Source organism: Amia ocellicauda, chromosome 14 (genome assembly GCF_036373705.1).
Source record: "Amia ocellicauda isolate fAmiCal2 chromosome 14, fAmiCal2.hap1, whole genome shotgun sequence".
NCBI lineage: Eukaryota > Metazoa > Chordata > Actinopteri > Amiiformes > Amiidae > Amia > Amia ocellicauda.
Genome location: NC_089863.1, coordinates 15,029,601 through 15,049,713, shown reverse-complemented (window position 1 = coordinate 15,049,713; position 20,113 = coordinate 15,029,601). Strand labels below are relative to the sequence as shown.

General features: G+C 42.5%; 1 protein-coding gene and 1 long non-coding RNA gene across 2 annotated transcripts; both read right to left on the bottom strand.

The window, feature by feature from the left end:
• Positions 1 to 1,872: 1,872 nt before the first annotated feature.
• LOC136768835 (uncharacterized) lies at positions 1,873 to 3,650 on the bottom strand. The gene is made up of 3 exons (XR_010822038.1): positions 3,480 to 3,650; positions 3,100 to 3,181; positions 1,873 to 2,203 (listed from the first exon to the last, which is right to left on the bottom strand). It is a non-coding gene; the product is annotated as an uncharacterized LOC136768835 (long non-coding RNA).
• Positions 3,651 to 8,070: 4,420 nt separating this feature from the next.
• Positions 8,071 to 19,590, bottom strand: LOC136767301 (serine protease 33-like). The gene is made up of 5 exons (XM_066721075.1): positions 19,560 to 19,590; positions 10,124 to 10,286; positions 9,108 to 9,379; positions 8,665 to 8,813; positions 8,071 to 8,361 (listed from the first exon to the last, which is right to left on the bottom strand). Exons 1-5 carry the CDS (start codon positions 19,588 to 19,590, stop codon positions 8,071 to 8,073), a joined length of 906 nt encoding a protein of 301 aa, XP_066577172.1.
• Positions 19,591 to 20,113: the final 523 nt, after the last annotated feature.

Below are 20,113 nucleotides of genomic sequence, written 5' to 3'. Positions count from 1 at the left end.
TTAGGGTGTCAGTTAGTCTCCCTGTGTTATCTCTCTCTCTGTAAACTATCTACTTATACATTTTTTCCCAATCTATAGACCCATAAACTTGTCGGATTGGCGTGTTGTGCCAGGGAGGTGGGATCAGTCTGCAGCCAGCCAATGGGAAAACGAGATAGGCTTGAAGATGATGGTGCTTCACCCTGATTACATGCCTGATTGGAGGAGCAGTGATCTGGCCCTGCTGGAGCTCCGTCATAGGCTGGACTGGAGCCAATCAGTGCGGCCCGTCTGTCTGTCTGTCAACAGCTCCGTCTCACTGTCCAGGGCTGAGTGTTGGGCAACTGGGGGTGAGGACCTGTGTGTCTTTATTTTTGCCTTTGTGAGTCAGTGTGTTTCTATGAGTCTGTTCTTGTGAATGTATTAATGCTGCTTGACCCCCCCCCCAAGTACATTATCATTACTGTACATTAGTTGAGTTTAGTCAGCCAGTCAGTGAAACACTCAAGCATTGCATTAGTGTGTCTGTATTACTTACCCTCCCCTCTCTCTCTCTCTCTCTCTCTCTCTCTCTCGCTCTCTCTGTGCAGCTGCTGACCCAGCCTTAGGGCTCCCCCTGGCGGTGACAGTGAGTGTTACAGATCGGACACGCTGTCAGTGTGTGCAGAGTGCCACTGCCCCCACCACACTAACCCTCCAGAACCACACCTGCACACAGCTGACTGCCTCGCACTGCTACCCCGTGAGTCACCCTCACACACACACACGCACGCACACACATATGCACACACACTGGTGTTAACCTTCTCTCTCTCTTTCTGCCTCGCAGGGGGACTCCAGTATGTTGTTAGTGTGTGACATTGAAGGCGTCTGGCTATTGGCTGGCGTGGGCCGGTCGGTGGTTGGCTGCAGCCAGTCAGAGGGGCTGGCTGTCTTCACCAACATCGGGTCACTCTTGGGCTGGGTGGGGGTGCTCCTCCCAGACCTCTTTCTGACACCTGCACCCCCAGACCCCAGCCAGTCGGAACTGAAGATGATACCTGAAGAATGCCCAGAAATCACCCTCCCATTTCCCCACAATCACAGTCCTGTGGCTTTGAGAGGCACATTTTGGGCATGGCTACTATTGCCTATTGTGTCTGTCTGCCTGCCTGACTGACTGACTACACAACACAAAGTACACTAGCAGAGTCAGTTTCATAGTCCCCTATTGTAATTGGATTACTGTACTGTAATTGTTCTATAGCTCTATTGGAACATGACTACTGTAAATTGTATAGAGAGGTAGGCTTGCCAGATTCTGTTCTTAGAAACAAAACATATAGAGAAAATGACTGACATTTTGAGTGAATGAGTGAGTGAGAAAGGGGAAGAAAGAGACAAAAAATAATAATACCATAAATACACACAAACAAATGCATATGGACCCCCCAGGCAGTTCACACTGACTCACAGCTAGTTGTGAGGTTTTTTTTATTCACAGAGTCCAGGAGAGCAGTATAGAACCACTATCATTTCCCAGCCCTGCTCAGATCGCCAACCACAAGCATACACACAGAGTACCTCTGGGATCAACTGGCCTGGAGACTATGGAAAGTCACCAGCAGGAGCCTGGAAACCTTCACTGTGCTGTACCTTATAACACAGTACAGTCATTAAGGCAAAGCTTAGGAGTTCTATTCAATACATGTGAACAAATGTCTTTTGTATTTCATGTGTTGCATACAATAGGACAACAGTACACTCTGTTTGTCCCATGGTTTCAGTCTGTGGTGTGCAACAATCATATGGTTTCACATTAACTAAAAAAAAACAACAACAAAAAAAAGAAATAAATCATATGATTGACAAACACACATATACTGGAAAAATCAATCATGCAGTTCATATAGTTAAAGCGTTTTTATTATTATGATTTATTTTACTTGTTCAAAACAAGACAACACAAAATAAATGAATCTATTGAGAGAGAGAGAATAGTTTAAGATCAAGTACTTTCACTGCCAGGGCAGTGGCGGTTCCAGACCATTTCAACTGGGGGGGCCAGGCTGGGGCCAGTTGTACTGTTAGAGGGGCCAGTTACATTAGACATTAGTCCTCCTAGTTTTCTTCACTGCATTGCAGTCATTAATAGTTTAAAATCATTCAACAGTTTATTCTTTACATTTTCATTATATGTTCATGACTGGCTGCACTGGTGGGTCCTCTTGGGATTTGCCAATATCTGTGGAAGAAAAAAAAAAAATCATTAAAAAGTATCTATTTGGGTAATTTGAGACACATATCATCGGAATCAGACAACTTCTGAAATCAATCAGATATATTTATCAAAAGCCCAATAGCATCTTAAATGAGATCATTCATTTAAATCATAAACCTACACATGTATATACACCATAAGAACGGACTAATTACACCGCTTTACAAGTAACCACAGATTTATTCAACACCACAAACCTGATGGTCCAGTGCTTGTGGACGCACAGTGCTCCTCTGTTGGGGTCTCACTCTCGGCCTCTCTCTCTCCCCATCTTCCTGCTCTACTATGCCTTCACTCTCAGACTGTCCAATGGACAAGTCTTCCTGCCCTCTCTGCAGGCTCTTGGCTCTCTCTGGCTCTTTCCACACCTGAATCAGCTGGCTCTGTCTGACTTTCTGCCTTGTCTTTTCTTTGGAAGAAGGACATTATGTCCTTTTTTCTCTTCATTTTGGTGAGAACTATATAGCAAAAGCAATGGGGACCCAACCCATTAATTAATTTACTGAAAATAACTGACTTGCTAGGGAGTTATCTATCAAGTTAAACCGTTTAACGTTACAATGCGAATACTAAGTGTGGTTTAAGTCAAAGTACTCCAGGCACCATGCGTTTTTTGGAAAAAATAATATACACTTTTTCATATTGCCATATATTTTCGATGCCCGACTGTTAGAATTAGCTACACAACTCAAAGCAAAAAAACACTGCAAACGAATACATAGCCCAGGATTCCAGCCTATTAATTAATCAAAAAGAAAATAAACGGCAAGGTTAACATTAGCTGATCTAACGTTACACTTCTGCAATGCATTTAATAGCTAACTATGTTACAATTAAAACATATTAAACATTTTGCTCACCTTGCTTTATTTCCTTCTTCTTGGTCGCGATCGCTGTCTTGCTTGAATGGTATTATTCGCGCTGAATTTCTTCAACTTCTGCCTAGAAAGAAACGTGCAGATCCATGTGTTGCGTGTTGGGATACTTTTGTGTTGCGCTTTGTATAATCACTGTATAATAACGAATGTAAAAAAAAACAACATGATCGCAAAAATGTATTATGTGATAATTATTTCAAACTCCGCATTTAGGGAGGCCACAAGGGAGGGCAAGCTTGTTGTCACAGGGGCACTGGCCCCTCCTGGCCCCCCCTTAGAACCGCCAGTGTGCCAGGGTAGTGCGTCAAAATCATTATTCAAATTAAACCATTATTTTATATTTAGAGCTGCTGTAGACTCACCAGTATCTCCCACCCCCACCCTTTACACCAATGTAAATGTCTTCAAATCCAGTCCTCCCGGAGTCTCCAACCCAGTGGCTCTCTTTTAAATCAGGAACAGGCAACTTCAGTCCTTGAGGGCTGGCCTCCTGCAGTACCTTTCTATGTGCATCTGATTAAAACCTGGCAGGCAAATTCTCAAAAAATTGCCTCAAGCAATTAACTTGGGAGAACAACAAAAAACTAGAGGACACCGTTATCCTGCGATTCAATTAACCAATTAACAGCTCAGGTGGAACAGAGGCAGGAAATAGGCTGGATTTGAAGACTACTCCCTCCCAACCCCCATCACCAGACATGAGTCCAAGTCATTGTTCTGCAAGACCAAAGTAATGATGGAAAATATAAGTTACAGGGTTTACATCAAGTCAGGTCAAGTTCTGAATTGAGGTTTTTCAACCTCCTTGAAGTTGGCACCCCAAATAAATAAATACATCACCAAAACTATTCCATTAATTTGTGCTGAGTTGTGCCACAAAAATGAACATTTCTGCTGGTTTGGTGTTCGAGATATTAAGCATTATTTTATGGGCTGTATGACGTCACTCTCCACCCCATCTCGCTCAAATCGCTCCAAACCGGTGTCATTCGTTTGTGCTCGATTTGTGCCGGTTTGTGCCGTTAAAAGAAACCCTGTAACTATGATCGTTTCTTAAATATAACTGAAAAACTTTTTTTAAGAACAGTGACGTCACTCTCCACCCCATGTTGTCCAAATCGCTCCAAACCGGTGCCATTCGTTTGTGCTCGATTTGTGCTGTTTTGTGCCGTTAAAAGAAACAATCGGACTAATTCCCTTATATAGAAATAACACAATTATCTCCCGGATCTGTGACGTCACTCATGCATTTACCTCATCTCGTCCAACGCACTCATTTTCTGACTCGTTCGTCTGTGCTCTCGGTGCGGGTTTCTTACCGTTGCTGTCATAGTTTATTTTTTATATATTTCTTATATTGACAGTTTGATCATTGGCAGTAACTTCAAGCCTCAAATCCAAATCACATTTGCCCTGTATCTGTGCTCGTGTAGCACAGTTTGAATTCACCTCGTGTATATTGGTACTGAATATAATGTTGTTTGTGTTCTGGTCCATCGCTAAACCAAGTATCTCGTTCATTACCATTATGTTTTAGGAGTTTATTCAAAGTAAAAAGTAGACTAACTTTACCTCAGTGAATATATCGTTAAGGCCACTGCGTTACTTATAATGACCGTTTGCTCAATTAGTTAGTGTGTGACTTGATACAAGTGCAGCTTATGTTCACAATGGTTATTGCATTATGCAAGGACGATGATGGAATGATTGGATAGGATAACAGTTTCATAAGAAATGGAGATAGTTGAAGCTTTTTAATCTTCAGATTTGGCTCATATCTGCTTGCAGTTCTCAGAGAAAGCTGTATTAACAGTGAAGCAAGGACAGGTAAGCTGTGTGTTTTATTATGTTTCAAATATTGTACAGTGGAGACCGGTATAGCGATCACTGTTATATTGATACACCGCTTATATGGATCAAAACGCTTGGGACTGTTTAAATAATTTGCTTATAGTGATCAAGTACTCCGCTTATAGTGTTCATTTGGGTCTGTTCGTACATTTCGACATATGGAGAAAAATAAATAAAATGACGAATGTGATCGTTATAAGGGGTCTCCACTGTACTAAAAAAGTATAAACATAGATTAGTCTCAGTTTGATAGCTAGACTAATCTCATGCAAGTTAGCAAAAAGTGAACTTGGTTTTGGACAAACCCATGATCCATCAATTGACAAGTTTTTGAATGGACTTTTCCAGGCGGACTCATTTTGTTTGTATGCTAGTTATTGTTATGGCCTAATTGGCATTTGGCATTGATAGTCTACAGTTTATTTATTGTGTTTGAAATGCACTGAAACCACCGGCAAGCTGTGTCTTAGCCTATGTGCACTACCGACGTATTTTGAAAGTATATCAAATTCAGGTAATAGTGAAGCTTTCAGTTTCATTACTTTATATTCATGTAATAAATATATAAATGCGAATTACATGGTAATCTGCATGAGAAATAAAAAAATAAAAATAAAAATCGGTTATAACGATCATCCGCTTATAGTCATCAATTTGACCCGGACGGACGTGTAACGCAATTGGCCGGGAACCTGTGTCACCCTTGGGACTTGCACGTTTTGTTGATTTATTATGAATTGTTTTTCATTATTGCGTTTTGAGCACTTTATTTTGGCTCTCGCTCTTTTATTGTGTTTTCTGTTTTTATTTTGAGCGCTCTTTTATAAATTTGTTTCTCACGCCAAGGGCCCAGTGAGACGGACGGTAATAGAGATTTGGGGCCCCTGTGTTGCTGGCGGTGGGAGCTGCTGTTCTACACGAGAGCAGCAGAGCCTCCAGGGGGGAGCAGAGCAGCAAGGGGCCGCAGGCGCAGGCGGGACACTGCAGATCAGGGCCCCTGTCCGAGGGCCAGCCACGGGACTGGAGGCTGCTGCGCCGCCTGTGCTGTTGCAATTATGTTGCAGCTGCTCTTACTCGACTGGCTGTTTCTTTTCTCTCGGTTCTGCTCCTGTTGTTCTTGAGGAATTGCGGATGAAGGCGGGATTTCTATCAAGAGGCTCGCCTGCCGCTCCAGTGGAAGACGGTCCGAGAGCCCTGGTGGACGAGTCCAGTATTTTATTTGTTGTGTTTTAATTCTTTTTAACCTTTGTATGAAACGTGGGAAGTAATTGTATTAAATGATTGAAACCCATCCCTTTGTACTGTTCTGCTGCAACTGGTGTGTGGACCCCTGGATAAGAGACTCTTTAGGAAGAGGGATTATTGTAGTTGGTTGTGGCTGCTCGGGGGTGTTGCAGTCCTCATACTCAACAGCTGAAATTCAGGTGGCTAGTGCGGCTACTTTTATAAATTTGCCTCGTCTTGCGCCCCTCCCCGGGTGATGCGTTTTAGTTACCGGCCAAAAGTAATAGTTTGATGAAATAACGCCAAACATTTGAAACCAACATATGCTGATTTTCTAGTCCTGGCTGGTTTAATCTGGTTTCCCAGTCTGACCACTTGAAAAGTGCACAAACCCCTTTAAACCCAGCCAAAGACAAGGCTGGTAGACCAGTTAAGACCAAAAAATACATCTTATGCTGTTATAAGTTTCTTTTTCTTTTTTTCAGCACAGTATCATCTGAAATATCATCAATGTCAAATAAGTTGGTAATTAGTTATGTTTAAATTTCAACAGGTAATCAATATTGAGGATTAAAGTATCAAGCAGAATGCAGCTTTCAGCATTGCTATTTAAAGATGGAACAAAGAACAGACAACACCCAATGCTTGCGTATACTTTCAAATGCAAAGATTAAAAAGCTTCAACTATCTCCATTTCTTATGAAACTGTTATCCTATCCAATCATTCCATCGTCGTCCTTGCATAATGCAATAACCATTGTGAACATAAGCTGCACTTGTATCAAGTCACACACTAACTAATTGAGCAAACGGTCATTATAAGTAACGCAGTGGCCTTAACGATATTTTCACTGAGGTAAAGTTAGTCTACTTTTTACTTTGAATAAACTCCTAAAACATAATGGTAACGAACGAGATACTTGGTTTAGCGATGGACCAGAACACAAACAACATTATATTAAGTACCAATATACACGAGGTGAATTCAAACTGTGCTACACGAGCACAGATACAGGGTAAAACAACAAGATGGCTGCCTCTCACCTCTACTGTCCTGTGTCTGTCTGTGGCAACCTGTAAATCCTTCTATTTCCTACTTCTCCTACTTGTAAAGACTGCTGTTGGCTACAATTCAGCATCTACAAGAGGACTGAAGGTACCCCCCTTGCCCTTCAACCAGCTGCCCACGGGCACATGGAATAAAAATACTGCCAGGTTACTAAATGCAACAGAAACAGACCTGTTGCATTTTCTACATTGATGTACACAAGCTGTAATAGACAGATGGAGCCATTTCAAAGCGCTTCACGTTGTATACAGTAAAAAGTAAAATATACTGTTATGTTCAAGCAGTGAGAAACACGCAATAGTAGTTTGAATGCCTCACTTTATTTAACAAAACAAAACACACTCCACTCAAATAGAAGTGTTTGGGAGTTACCCAAGTCAGACACAGGACAGGTGAGAGAGGAAGCTCTTTTGTTGTATTTCTACTTTGAGATAGTCTTAGCATTCCTTATATTGTTTTTAGTTTTGCCATAATTGAAGTGAATCTTATTCCTAGTTTGCCAGCTGCTGTGTTGGTTATAGTAACTAAAAGTCTAAAACAATGGTCTATAATTTTAGAAAAGCAAACCTTGAAGGTATGAGGCAGCACTTACACTGGAGCACATTGGATACAGAGTCAGTTGAAAATGGATGGTTATATTTTAAAAATATACTACCAGGCCAAGTTAGAAGTTTTTGTCTGTGCATCTGTGATTTTTGTTCCACAGGTTTTGCAGACAGCAACTTTGTTTTTCAATCTGTCTCAATTTCACATCTCTGCCCATCAAACACTGCTGCACACACACACACACACAAGACAGCGCTCTGGTGCTACATCAGTGTTTTGACACCGACTACCACAGTGAGCATCACAATGAGCAGTCTGCCATTTCCTGCAGCCCGCCAAGCTGTCCCAGTGCACAAGTCGCTGTCCGTGCCGGGGGAGGTGAAGCTGAAGAAGCCTGGTTGGGAGGTGGCGGAGGTCAGCTCAGAGTTGATCCAGTCCTGGTACTGCGACACCCGTGTGTACACGCCTGGTAAGTTGGGGCGCCCAAAACTCACAATCCCAGTCAGGATCCATACAGAGTTCTGCTTGCACACCAGAGGTCCCCCTGTGTCACCCTGGACAGAGAGAGAGAGAGAGAGAGAGAGAGACAGAGACAGAGACAGAGACAGAGACAGAGACAGAGACAGAGACATTACAAACACAGCTTTCAGGGAGCAGGAACTGGAGAAATGGTCAGAAACACCTTCCGAGGAGTGATTAAATTGGCTCCTAATTAGACCCTGGTGGCACACCTAACACATATTGAATAAAATAGACCAGGAGTTCTTGGAAGGCCTATATTAACCTCACAGGGTCTGTGTTAATCTCCCTGTGTCTATATTAGGGTCTATATTAGAGAGGGACAGGATCAGTGTTACCTGGCTTGAATCCTTGCCCCCCTGTAACAATCCAGCACAGATCATGTTACTGAGCATAGTGCTGGTCATTTCGTAGAGACAGCTGCATTGCTTGTTCCCTATGATGGGCAGCTCCACCTCCTGCAGGGTCTTGTTCCCAGGGAGAGACACTGCAAGAGAACACAGAGTGTCCCAGGTCACAGATACAGAAAGATACAGACAGTCTGAGAGATGGATAGATAGGGAGATAGTTTCAAACTCCTGACCCCATCCCACATTATATATACTCTCTCTCCTTCTTGTTTTTCTTCTGATCTAACCCCCCCAACCCCCAATTCCCCTCATTCAACCTACATCCAGCCTACCTTCCCCCCTGGCCTTCCATGCTTTCATACACCCCCCAACTCACCCCCAGTCACTTATCCTATTCTCTCTCTGGGAAGCCTCTGGTACCAGGCACTCACCGCCTTGCCCGATGTTCCCATAGCCGGTGACCCAGCAGTTGGTGCCAGTATAGAAGGTGCTGCTTTTTTCTGCCAGATAGATGGGCATAATGAAGCTGCTGAAGGAGACAGTAGCGTTCAATCTCATGAGGGCAATGTCATTGTTTTGGGTCCAAGGGTCAAAAGCAGAGTGGACAATGATTTTCTGGACGTTCATGGTCATTGCGTTGGGGTCGCTGACCAGGAGGTTCAGCCGGCCCAGGACCACCGTCCACTGAGTAGGATTAGTGGAGCTGCAGAGACAAAGCCAGACCAGTGGTCAGCATTGCTACCGAAAAGGTCACAATTTGACAATTCTTCTCTACAGCCTGTCAGTGTCAATGTCACTGTGTAAAATCAGTGCTGTTGCTCTTGACAGTCAACGCTGCCATTGTCTGACACCATCACTGCGGCTACCAACCTAAAAGTCACCCACTGTCACTCCAGCGGATTCCTCTCGTGTATATAGCACATTAGAGATCTACAGTCCCCAAAAGAGCAGACAGTAGTGTGAATCTGTTTAGGTTACTGTACTACACCCCTAGATGTCTATTTTGAAGTACTATGATGGGAAATAGTTACTTTGTATGTGATAGGAGTGTGTGTTTTAATATACTGGGCTGAAAAGAGAGGAGAGAGGAGACCGACCATAAAGATGCTCATGACTTTCATTCTGAGTATCACTGCTGTGTAGTCTCACTGCACTATAGGTGAAAAAACACTAGTCTGGGACTATGAATGTACAGTTTGGTCAAATCATCCACATTACAGAGTCTAAAGTGACCACTGTTACACTCGAATGAACTCATCAATCAGTTTGGGCATTCAGTTCAACATGGCCCCAAATGTCATCAGAGCTAATAGTGCCAACTCACCCAGAGTCTGAAACTTCTCAGCTCATTACTGTTGTTCAGTCTATACAGAGTAATCAGTGTTGCTCAGTCTGATCCTCACACGGCCCCTTAGTCCTGACCATAAAGACTGCGTTCTCTCCTTACCTGTAGAAGCAGTAGGCAGCCGTCAGCACCCACTGGTTGTTGATCAGGGAACCCCCGCAGATGTGTAACTGGTTCATCTGCAGACTGGCTTGCCAGGGCCAGGCCCCACTTCTGGCATTTTGTCCCCCCACAATGCGTTTGTTGCGGTGGGGGTGGCCGCACACTGCGAACAACAATGGTCAGGTTGATCAAGAGTTTAGAAGGAAAGTTTTGTGCCATTAAAAGAAACGCTGTAACTATGCTTGTTTATTAAATATAACTGAAAAACTTTTTTTAAGAACAGTGACGTCACTCTCCACCCCATGTCGTCCGAATCGCTTCAAACCGGTGTCATTCGTTTGTGCTCGATTTGTGCTGTTTTGTGCCGTTAAAAGAAACAATCGGACTAATTCCCTTACATAGAAATAATGAAACTGTTATCCTATCCAATCATTCCATCGTCGTCCTTGCATAATGCAATAACCATTGTGAACATAAGCTGCACTTGTATCAAGTCACACACTAACTAATTGAGCAAACGGTCATTATAAGTAACGCAGTGGCCTTAACGATATATTCACTGAGGTAAAGTTAGTCTACTTTTTACTTTGAATAAACTCCTAAAACATAATGGTAATGAACGAGATACTTGGTTTAGCGATGGACCAGAACACAAACAACATTATATTCAGTACCAATATACACGAGGTGAATTCAAACTGTGCTACACGAGCACAGATACAGGGCAAATGTGATTTGGATTTGAGGCTTGAAGTTACTGCCAATGATCAAACTGTCAATATAAGAAATATATAAAAAATAAACTATGACAGCAACGGTAAGAAACCCGCACCGAGAGCACAGACGAACGAGTCAGAAAATGAGTGCGTTGGACGAGATGAGGTAAATGCATGAGTGACGTCACAGATCCGGGAGATAATTGTGTTATTTCTATGTAAGGGAATTAGTCCGATTGTTTCTTTTAACGGCACAAAACAGCACAAATCGAGCACAAACGAATGGCACCGGTTTGGGTGCCAACTTCAAGGAGGTTGAAAAACGCTGTGGTTTTCAAAAAATAAGTAATGGTTTCTCATTCCTTATTTCAGATTTTTAGAAAAATTTGTAATGATTACCTATTTTTACATTTTGCCCTGTTTTTGTAACAAATAAGTAATGGATACTTTTTTCTGTTTCCCTGTTTTGTATTAAATAAGGAGGTTATTGTTTCTCATTTCTTATTTCCCTGTTTCTTAATTTTAGGATTTATAGGACAACACCATTACATACACAACGATACAACTTAGAAGAGGTAGACTGGAGCACATTGGATACAGAGTCAGTTGAAAATGGATGGTTATATTTTAAAAATATACTACCAGGCCAAGGAGAAATTTGTACCCAAACTCAGCAAATTGAGGACCAAAAAACATTTGCCATAATGGTTTAATAGAAGTATGCAAAAAAATATCAAGAGAACGAAAATGTTGTATAGAGCATACAATCAATCAATTTTTATTTGAATAGCGCCCTTCGCAGGGTAGCCACGGAGCGCTTTACAGGGATGGTAAACATACAACAAACGTACAGCAAAATAAAATACATAAATACAATAAAATAAAATATAGACCTGTAAACATTTTACATGATCTAGAATAAAGTGAGTGAACATTTAAGTAAATAAATCATTTAGGCACGGAGGAGAGAAAAACTAAAAACTCCTATGGATGGCATGTAGGAGAAAATGAATCTCTGGGGATCCACGGCTTAGGGCCTAGGCCTAATGGTTGCCTCCCCTCCAGGCAGAATAGTTATTACAGCAGCAAGGAGATCAGAAAGTTCTTTATCGGTGCTGCTGGCTGTGGTCATTTCTCTGGAGGAGGCCTATAACTGAAAGCTCTACCACCTGCGTTTTTCTTGTGTATTTTAGGGAGCACTAAGTAACCGGCCTCCTGTGATCTCAATGGCCGACCTGGAGTGTATTCCATAAGGAGATCTTTTAAATAGGGAGGTACCAGTCCCTTTAGTGCTTTAAATGTTAATAAGAGCACTTTAAAGTCTATCCTGTAGTGCACAGGCAGCCAGTGAAGAGAAGCCAATACTGGAGTGATGTGTTCATGTTTTTTTGTTTTTGTTAGGATTCTTGCAGCAGCATTTTGGACGAACTGAAGTGCAGAAATAGCTCTGTTTGTGCTGCCTGACATAATGGCATTGCAGTAATCCAATCTAGATGTAACAAATGCGTCTATCAGTTTCTCAGTGTCCTGTAATGAGAGGAATTGTCTTAGTCTAGCAATGTTTCTAAGCTGGAGGAAAGAAGATCTCAACACATTCTGAATGTGTGATTCAAAGGATAGATTATGATCACAGATGACACCCACGTTTCGTGCCATCTCCTTAGGGGAGAAATTAAAGTTATCATTACTCAGTTTTGTCAGTGCATGATGAACAGTTCGATTTTTGTCTCCTAAAATTAGGACTTCTATTTTGTCAGAGTTAAGCATAAGAAAATGTTTTGTCATCCATGTTTTAATCTCAGACAGACAGCAAATTAGTTTTTCTAGGTCTATGGTATTGTTAGGATTTACTGACAAATACTATGTCATTGAATGATATCACCTAAAGGGAGCATGTACAATGAAAAAAGTATAGGTCCAAGGACTGAGCCCTGTGGGACTCTGTACTTAACCTCAGTTAAATTTGAGTGGTTCTCGTTAATCTGTACATATTGGAGTCTGTTTGACAGATATGATTTAAACCATGTCAGCACATTGCGAGATAGGCCAATACGGTTTTCTAAGCGCTGTATCAGGATTTTGTGGTCAATTGTGTCAAAAGCTGCACTTAAGTCTAATAAAACTGTCAACAACCCCCGCAAACTCTTCTCCACCTCCTCCTCCTCCTCCCCCCATCTCTCACTGCTGATGATTTCGCCTCCTTCTTGCAGACATCCACAGGCTCTTCAATACTCCACCCTCATCTCCCATCACACCGAAACCTCCCACCGATCAAGCTTCCTTTTCTTCATTCTCACCTCTCTCAGATGCTGAAGTTTCTGCTCTCCTCCTATGTCACAAACCCACAACGTGTACCCTGGACCCTCTCCCTTCTCGTCTCTTCCAAGCAACCGCACCTGATCTTCTCCCCTTCTTCTCCTCCCTCCTCAACTCCTCCCTCCTCTCTGGCTGTTTCCCCTCTGCAATTAAACAAGCTGCTGTCATCCCACTACTCAAGAAACCAAACCTTGATGCCACCTCTCCTCAGAACTACCGCCCTGTCTCCCTACTCCCCTTCCTCTCCAAGACTCTTGAGCGGGCGGTCCACCGTCAGCTCTCGGACTTTCTGTCCCAACACTCACTCCTTGATCCTCTGCAATCCGACTTCTGCACAGCTCACTCCACTGAGATGGCTCTCCTGGCTGTCACTGACTCCCTCAGCTGTGCTTGGGCAGCCTCCCTCTCCTCAATCCTCATCCTCCTTGACCTCTCCGCAGCATTTGACACCGTTGATCACTCCATCCTCCTCTCCTGCCTCGCTGACCTTGGGATCTCTGGGACTGCTCTCACCTGGTTCGCCTCCTACCTCAGCGACAGGTGCTACCAAGTGACATGGCGATGCTCCTCATCCACCCCCCAACCTCTCCTCACAGGCGTTCCCCAAGGCTCCCTCTCATCCCCTATCGCATCTCTTCCTGCTTGTCTGCTATTTCCACCTGGATGCACTCGCACCACCTCAAGCTCAACCTCTCCAAATCTTTTTCCCCCACTCTTCCTCACCTTCTGCTAACCTCCCCATCTCGATCCCCTTGGAATCCAGCACACTCTCTCCTTCTTCTTCCGCTAAAAATCTAGGAGTCACCCTCGATCCTGCGCTCTCCTACACCCAGCACATCACCATGCTGACACGCACCTGCAGATTCTTCCTGAGCAACATACGCCGAATCCGTCCCTTCCTCACCGACTACTCGACTCAGCTGCTCGTCCAGTCACAGGTCCTCTCCCGCCTGGACTACTGCAACTCCCTCCTGGCTGGCCTGCCTGCATCTACTACCCGCTGCTCCAGCTCATCCAGAACTCTGCGGCTCGTCTGGTATTCTCTCTGCCCCGATTCACACACGCTACTCCACTGCTCTGCTCCCTCCACTGGCTCCCGATACCGGCACGCATTCAGTTCAAGACACTGACCCTCACCTACTGCTGTCTCACCACACTGCACCGAGTTACCTTCAGTCACTCGTCTCTCCATACATCCCCTCCAGACCACTGCGCTCCTCCAGTGCCAGAAGACTAACTCTGCCTCCTCTCCACTCTCCTTCCTCCAGAGCCGCTCCTTCTCATCCATGCCCCTAAATGGTGGAACGACCTGCCCACCACAGTCAAAACAGCAGAGTCCTTAACCTCATTCCGGCACTTACTCAAGACGCATCTTTTCCGACAGCACTTGTAATATTAGTCCTCTATCCCTGCTAGATAGCACTGTTTTCCTCCTTGCTCCCATTCCCGTAGCCCTTGTCTGTGACCCTACATCTTGACAGCACTTCGCTTTCACCGTCCAGGATGTAGGACCTCACTTACTGTACTTGTGTAAATTGTAAATTGGAATTTGTAAAATGCATTATTTTGAATGGCTGTTTTAGCTAAATTGTATTTGTAATGATTGATGCCTTGTACTTCACTGTATTTTTGCACTTACATTGAGGGAAAAAAGTATTTGATCCCCTGCTGATTTTGTACGTCTGCCCACTGACAAAGAAATGATCAGTCTATAATTTTAATGGTAGGTATATTTAAACAGTGAGAGAGATTAACAACAAAAAAATCCAGAAAAATACATTTCAAAAAAGTTATAAATTGATTTGCATTTTAAAGAGGGAAATAAGTATTTGACCCCTTCGATTTAGTACTTGGTGGCAAAACCCTTGTTGGCAATCACAGAGGTCAGACGTTTCTTGTAGTTGGCCACCAGGTTTGCACACATCTCAGGAGGGATTTTGTCCTACTCCTCTTTGCAGATCCTCTCCAAGTTATTAAGGTTTCGAAGGCTGACGTTTGGCAACTCGAACCTTCAGCTCCCTCCACAGATTTTCTATGGGATTAAGGTCTGGAGGCTGGCTAGGCCACTCCAGGACCTTAATGTGCTTCTTCTTGAGCCACTCCTTTGTTGCCTTGGCTGTGTGTTTTGGGTCATTTTCATGCTGGAATACCCATCCACGACCCATTTTCAATGCCCTGGCTGAGGGAAGGAGGTTCTCACCCAAGATTTGACGGTACATGGCCCCGTCCATCGTCCCTTTGATGCGGTGAAGTTGTCCTGTCCCCTTAGCAGAAAAACACCCCCAAAACATAAGGTTTCCACCTCCATGTTTGACGGTGGGGATGGTGTTCTTGGGGTCATTCCTCTTCCTCCAAACACAGTGAGTTGAGTTGATGCCAATAAGCTTGATTTTGGTCTCATCTGACCACAACATTTTCACCCAGTTCTCCTCTGAATCATTCAGATGTTCATTGGCAAACTTCAGACGGGCCTGTACATGTGCTTTCAGGCGCTGCAGGATTTCAGTCCTTCACTGCGTAGTGCGTTACCAATTGTTTTCTTGGTGACTATGGTCCCAGCTGCCTTGAGATCATTAACAAAATCCTCCCATGTAGTTCTGGGCTGATTCCTCACCGTTCTCATGAGCATTGAAACTCCACGAGGTGAGATCTTGCATGGAGCCCCAGACCGAGGGAGACTGACAGTAATCGCACCAACTGTTGTCACCTTCTCACCAAGCTGCTTGGCGATGGTCTTGTAGTCCATTCCAGCCATGTGTAGGTCTACAATCTTATCCCTGACATCCTTGGACAGCTCTTTGGTCTTGGCCATGGTGGAGAGTTTGGAATCTGATTGATTGATTGCTTCTGTGGACAGGTGTCTTTTATACAGGTAACGAGCTGAGATCCCTTTAAAAGAGTGCTCCTAATCTCAGCTCGTTACCTGTATAAAAGACACCTGGGAGCCAGAAATCTTGCTGATTAATAGGGGATCAAATACTTATTTCCCTCATTAACATGCAAATCAATTTATAACTTTTTTGAAATGCGTTTTTCTGGATTTGTTTGTTGTTATTCTGTCTCTCACTGCTAAAATACACCTACCATTAAAATTATAGACTGATCATTCCTTTGTCAGTGGGCAAATGTACAAAATCAGCAGGGGATCAAATACTTTTTTCCCTCACTGTATGTTGTAAGTCGCCCTGAATAAGAGTGTCTGCCAAGAAATAAAGAAATAATAAATAATAGTAATAATAAGACAATAATAACACTGCCGTGCCCTATGTCGGAGGACTGAACATGACATTCTATCCCACACAAGAGGGATAGAGACTAAACAGAATACAAAGAATATGTTGAACTGCATATGATATGATATACTTAAATTTTCAAAAAGCTTTTGATAAGGTTCCACACCAAAGACTGATCCTCAAATTGGAAGCTGTAGGCATTCAGGGTAATGTAAGTAGATGGATTATGAACAGGTTGATGTATAGGAAACAGAGGGTGTCGATAAGAGGAGTCACTTCTAACTGGAGTGAGGTTGTTAGTGGAGTTCCACAGGGATCAGTACTAGGGCCTTTGCTTTTTCTAATCTATATTAATGATCTGGACTCTTGGATAGTTAGCAAACTTGTCAAATTTGCAGATTATACTAAAATAGGTGGCTCAGCAGATACAATCTCAGCAGCACAGGCTATTCAAAGGTATTTGATAATATTCAGTTGTGGGCCGACACCTGGCAGATGAAATTCAATGTGAGGTAATACGTGCAAGTAACAAAAATGTCCACTATAATTACAATATGGGAGGAATAGAACTAGATGAAGTATCGCATGAGAAAGACCTAGGAGTCTATGTGGACTCCTCACTTTCTCCATCCCAACAATGTGGGGAAGCAATAAAAAAGGCAAACAGGATGTTAGGGTATATTGTCAAAAGTGTAGAGTTTAAAACAAGGGCAGTAATGTTCAGACTGTACAATGCACTAGTTAGAGCTCATCTGGATACTGTGTACAGTTCTGGGCTCCACACTTCAAGAAAGATATCGCTGCTCTAGAGGCAGTTCAGAGGAGAGCAACCAGGCTTATTCCAGGTCTGAAGGGAACGTCCTACTGAGAGACTGAGGGAACTGAACCTTTTCACCCTGGAACAGAGGAGACTATGTGGGTACTTGATCCAAGTCTTCAAAATCATGAAAGGCATCGACCACATCAAACCAGTTAGCTTTTCCAGATTCGAGACAGAAAACAGGAGACACTTCTTCACACAGAGTTGTCAGAATCTGGAACAAACTCCCCAGCGATGTGGTTGAAGCTGAAAATTTGGGAACATTTAAAAATAGACTGGATAGGATCCTTGGATAACTTATGAATTGTTATTAATGGACACCAAACAAGCACGATGGGTCGAATGGCCTCCTCTCGTTTGCAAACTTTCTTATGTTCCATGTTCTTATGTGTGTACACTGTTAAGAAAACTCATGGACATGGAGTGGGACTTCATATAGGTCTATTTTGTTTTTAGTTTTTTATTTTGTGTGGAATTCATTTTCTTTTTTTGAGCTGATGGGGTAGGGGGGATTACGTGGGCCCCAAACCCTAAATATGACCCTACCCTACAGAACAGTCAATTGCTTGACACTTTTACTCTTGGGCACAGTGGTCCGCGGAGTGGTCCAGATCACGTAGCGTAAACTGGGATGTTTTTTTTTTTTCTTTTCTTGGACATATCGTCTAAAACCCATTTACTGTAAAATATGTGGTCGACATATGGAAACTACAAACATCATAATACAAAACATAATAATCATAAACATATAATATTATAGTTATCAACCCTACAGTTTAATATAATAATAATAATAATAATAATAATAATAATAATAATAATAATAATCACAAAGTGTTCATATGCACACAGTTTCCGGTCCGGAGCGCAGAGAGCTCTAGTGCTGCAGCCCCGACACTGTCACTGCGCTGCCATTGCTTTACTTTTCTAAACTCCTAAAAACTATCCAGACTACAGCGATAATAATCACACATGTTCATGTTCAAGTGGGATTGTGTCTGTTAACCACAGAGTATAGCTGTGCTGCTTGAAAATGTATATGTTATGCCTTCGTCTGCGTACAATTTCCGAGGTCCGGACCACTGCACTGCACTGCGGCCTGGTCCGGACCACTGCACAGTACTGCTTTTTGATATGCTTGAAATTGTTTTGTATGGCTTTATGCAGTTTACACTGTTACATATAAACCATACAGCCTCCTTCTGGTACAGTAGTTTCAGTTTGCTCGGGGCGTTTCCAGACGTGATCTTTGTGTTACGTTTTTACAGTGATTTACAGTAAGAAATTACATTTCAATGTGTTGCCACATATGAAAATGTTAGTCATTCCTAGAGCGACTAAAAAGCAAGGTACACTGTGAGGTGTGTATCAACACTTAGGCTGCCGTTTCCGTATTATAATTGTAATTACATTACCACGTTGCTATAATTGATTAAGTACATTGTGTATTGTTCAATCTATTACTTTTAAACATTTTTTTCCTTTTAAATAGCGGCCTCTGGTTCTCAGTTTTCCTCACTTAGTTTCACATGTTTCTGATTCGAACTACATACCCAGACTGCGATTTATTTGATATGGGCTAATTTAAAAATATATAATTCAAGGTTACCATGGAAACATTGCGTTACAAATAACCCCATATGGAATAAACCTTTACATTATACCTACTGTAGTTTTCTGTAAACTTTGACAGAATATTATACAATCAACTGTAGTAACTGTGACGTACTGGTCCGGACCAGGCCGCAGAGCAGTGCAGTGCAGTGGTCCGGACCTACAACCCCTTCTCCAAAGTATCCAAACAAGGTACTGCAAACAGCTGGGGCCTCTACAAGGTCACTTCAGTTTATACAAATGATCAATACATAATAACTACGTAAATAAAGAATAATGCAGTGTAACTGAGTTTGTGTTTAATTTCAGCTCCACATAAAATACAGACACAAGAAGGCGTTTATTATTTTACTTACTTAGTATTACCGTGTTGAGATGGCCAGGGGTTATAGTTTAATAAATACAATAAGGGGGAGGAAAACTAAGATTTCAGGAGTTCAGTAAACTAATACATTTTATGTGTGGGGAGGCTGCGCCTGAAAGCGCTGTATAATCGCATTTGAGACAGAGAGAGAGAGAGAAGTGCCATCGGAAGAGTTTACAGTGAGCTTTGTGTTTTTTATTTACTTATTTTTGTTTCCATATTGCTTATTTTTCCTATTTATATGCCTATTAAATAATTTGTCACCAAGTCTGGGTGCCCCGGGCACCCCCAGGTTTATACATTTAAAACTCCAAAAACCGGTGCAGGACGTTAAGATGCCACATGGAATTAAAATGCTAGTGTAACACTTTACTGTGGATAAAAATTGTAGCCGACTGCGCCATTGGAGAATCCTCCAAACTAACAGATAAGGACACGCAAGTTCTTTGAATTGGGGGTTTCACAATGAGTCACTTTTCACAATGAGTCCAACATCAAGTGTCTCATAACCAGCAGCATAAGTAACCTATGATAAAGTGCCACTGCAGATAAATACCCCTATTAAAAACAACCAACACAACCAAAAAGAAGAAAATATATAAAAACCAATCAGAACACTCCAGTAATGAAAATATCCAAAGGACAAATCTTCAATCAACATACATGTAAACATTCCTCATTAAAACCGGAGGAAATAACGTGCAAGAAAAACCCATTCATTACTCTACAATACTCCCAGGGTATATTACTAATAAAAGCCACGTATGACACACACTAATATGGGCTGCACAAGCGATACAACAAACAATCATAGACTTCAATTCAATACACTCTTAAAATACAATTGCCGGCCATATAAACAGATTAAAAGATTTAAATTGAATACAAACACCATTAAAACAAACTGGAGGCGCCTGGCGAATAGAG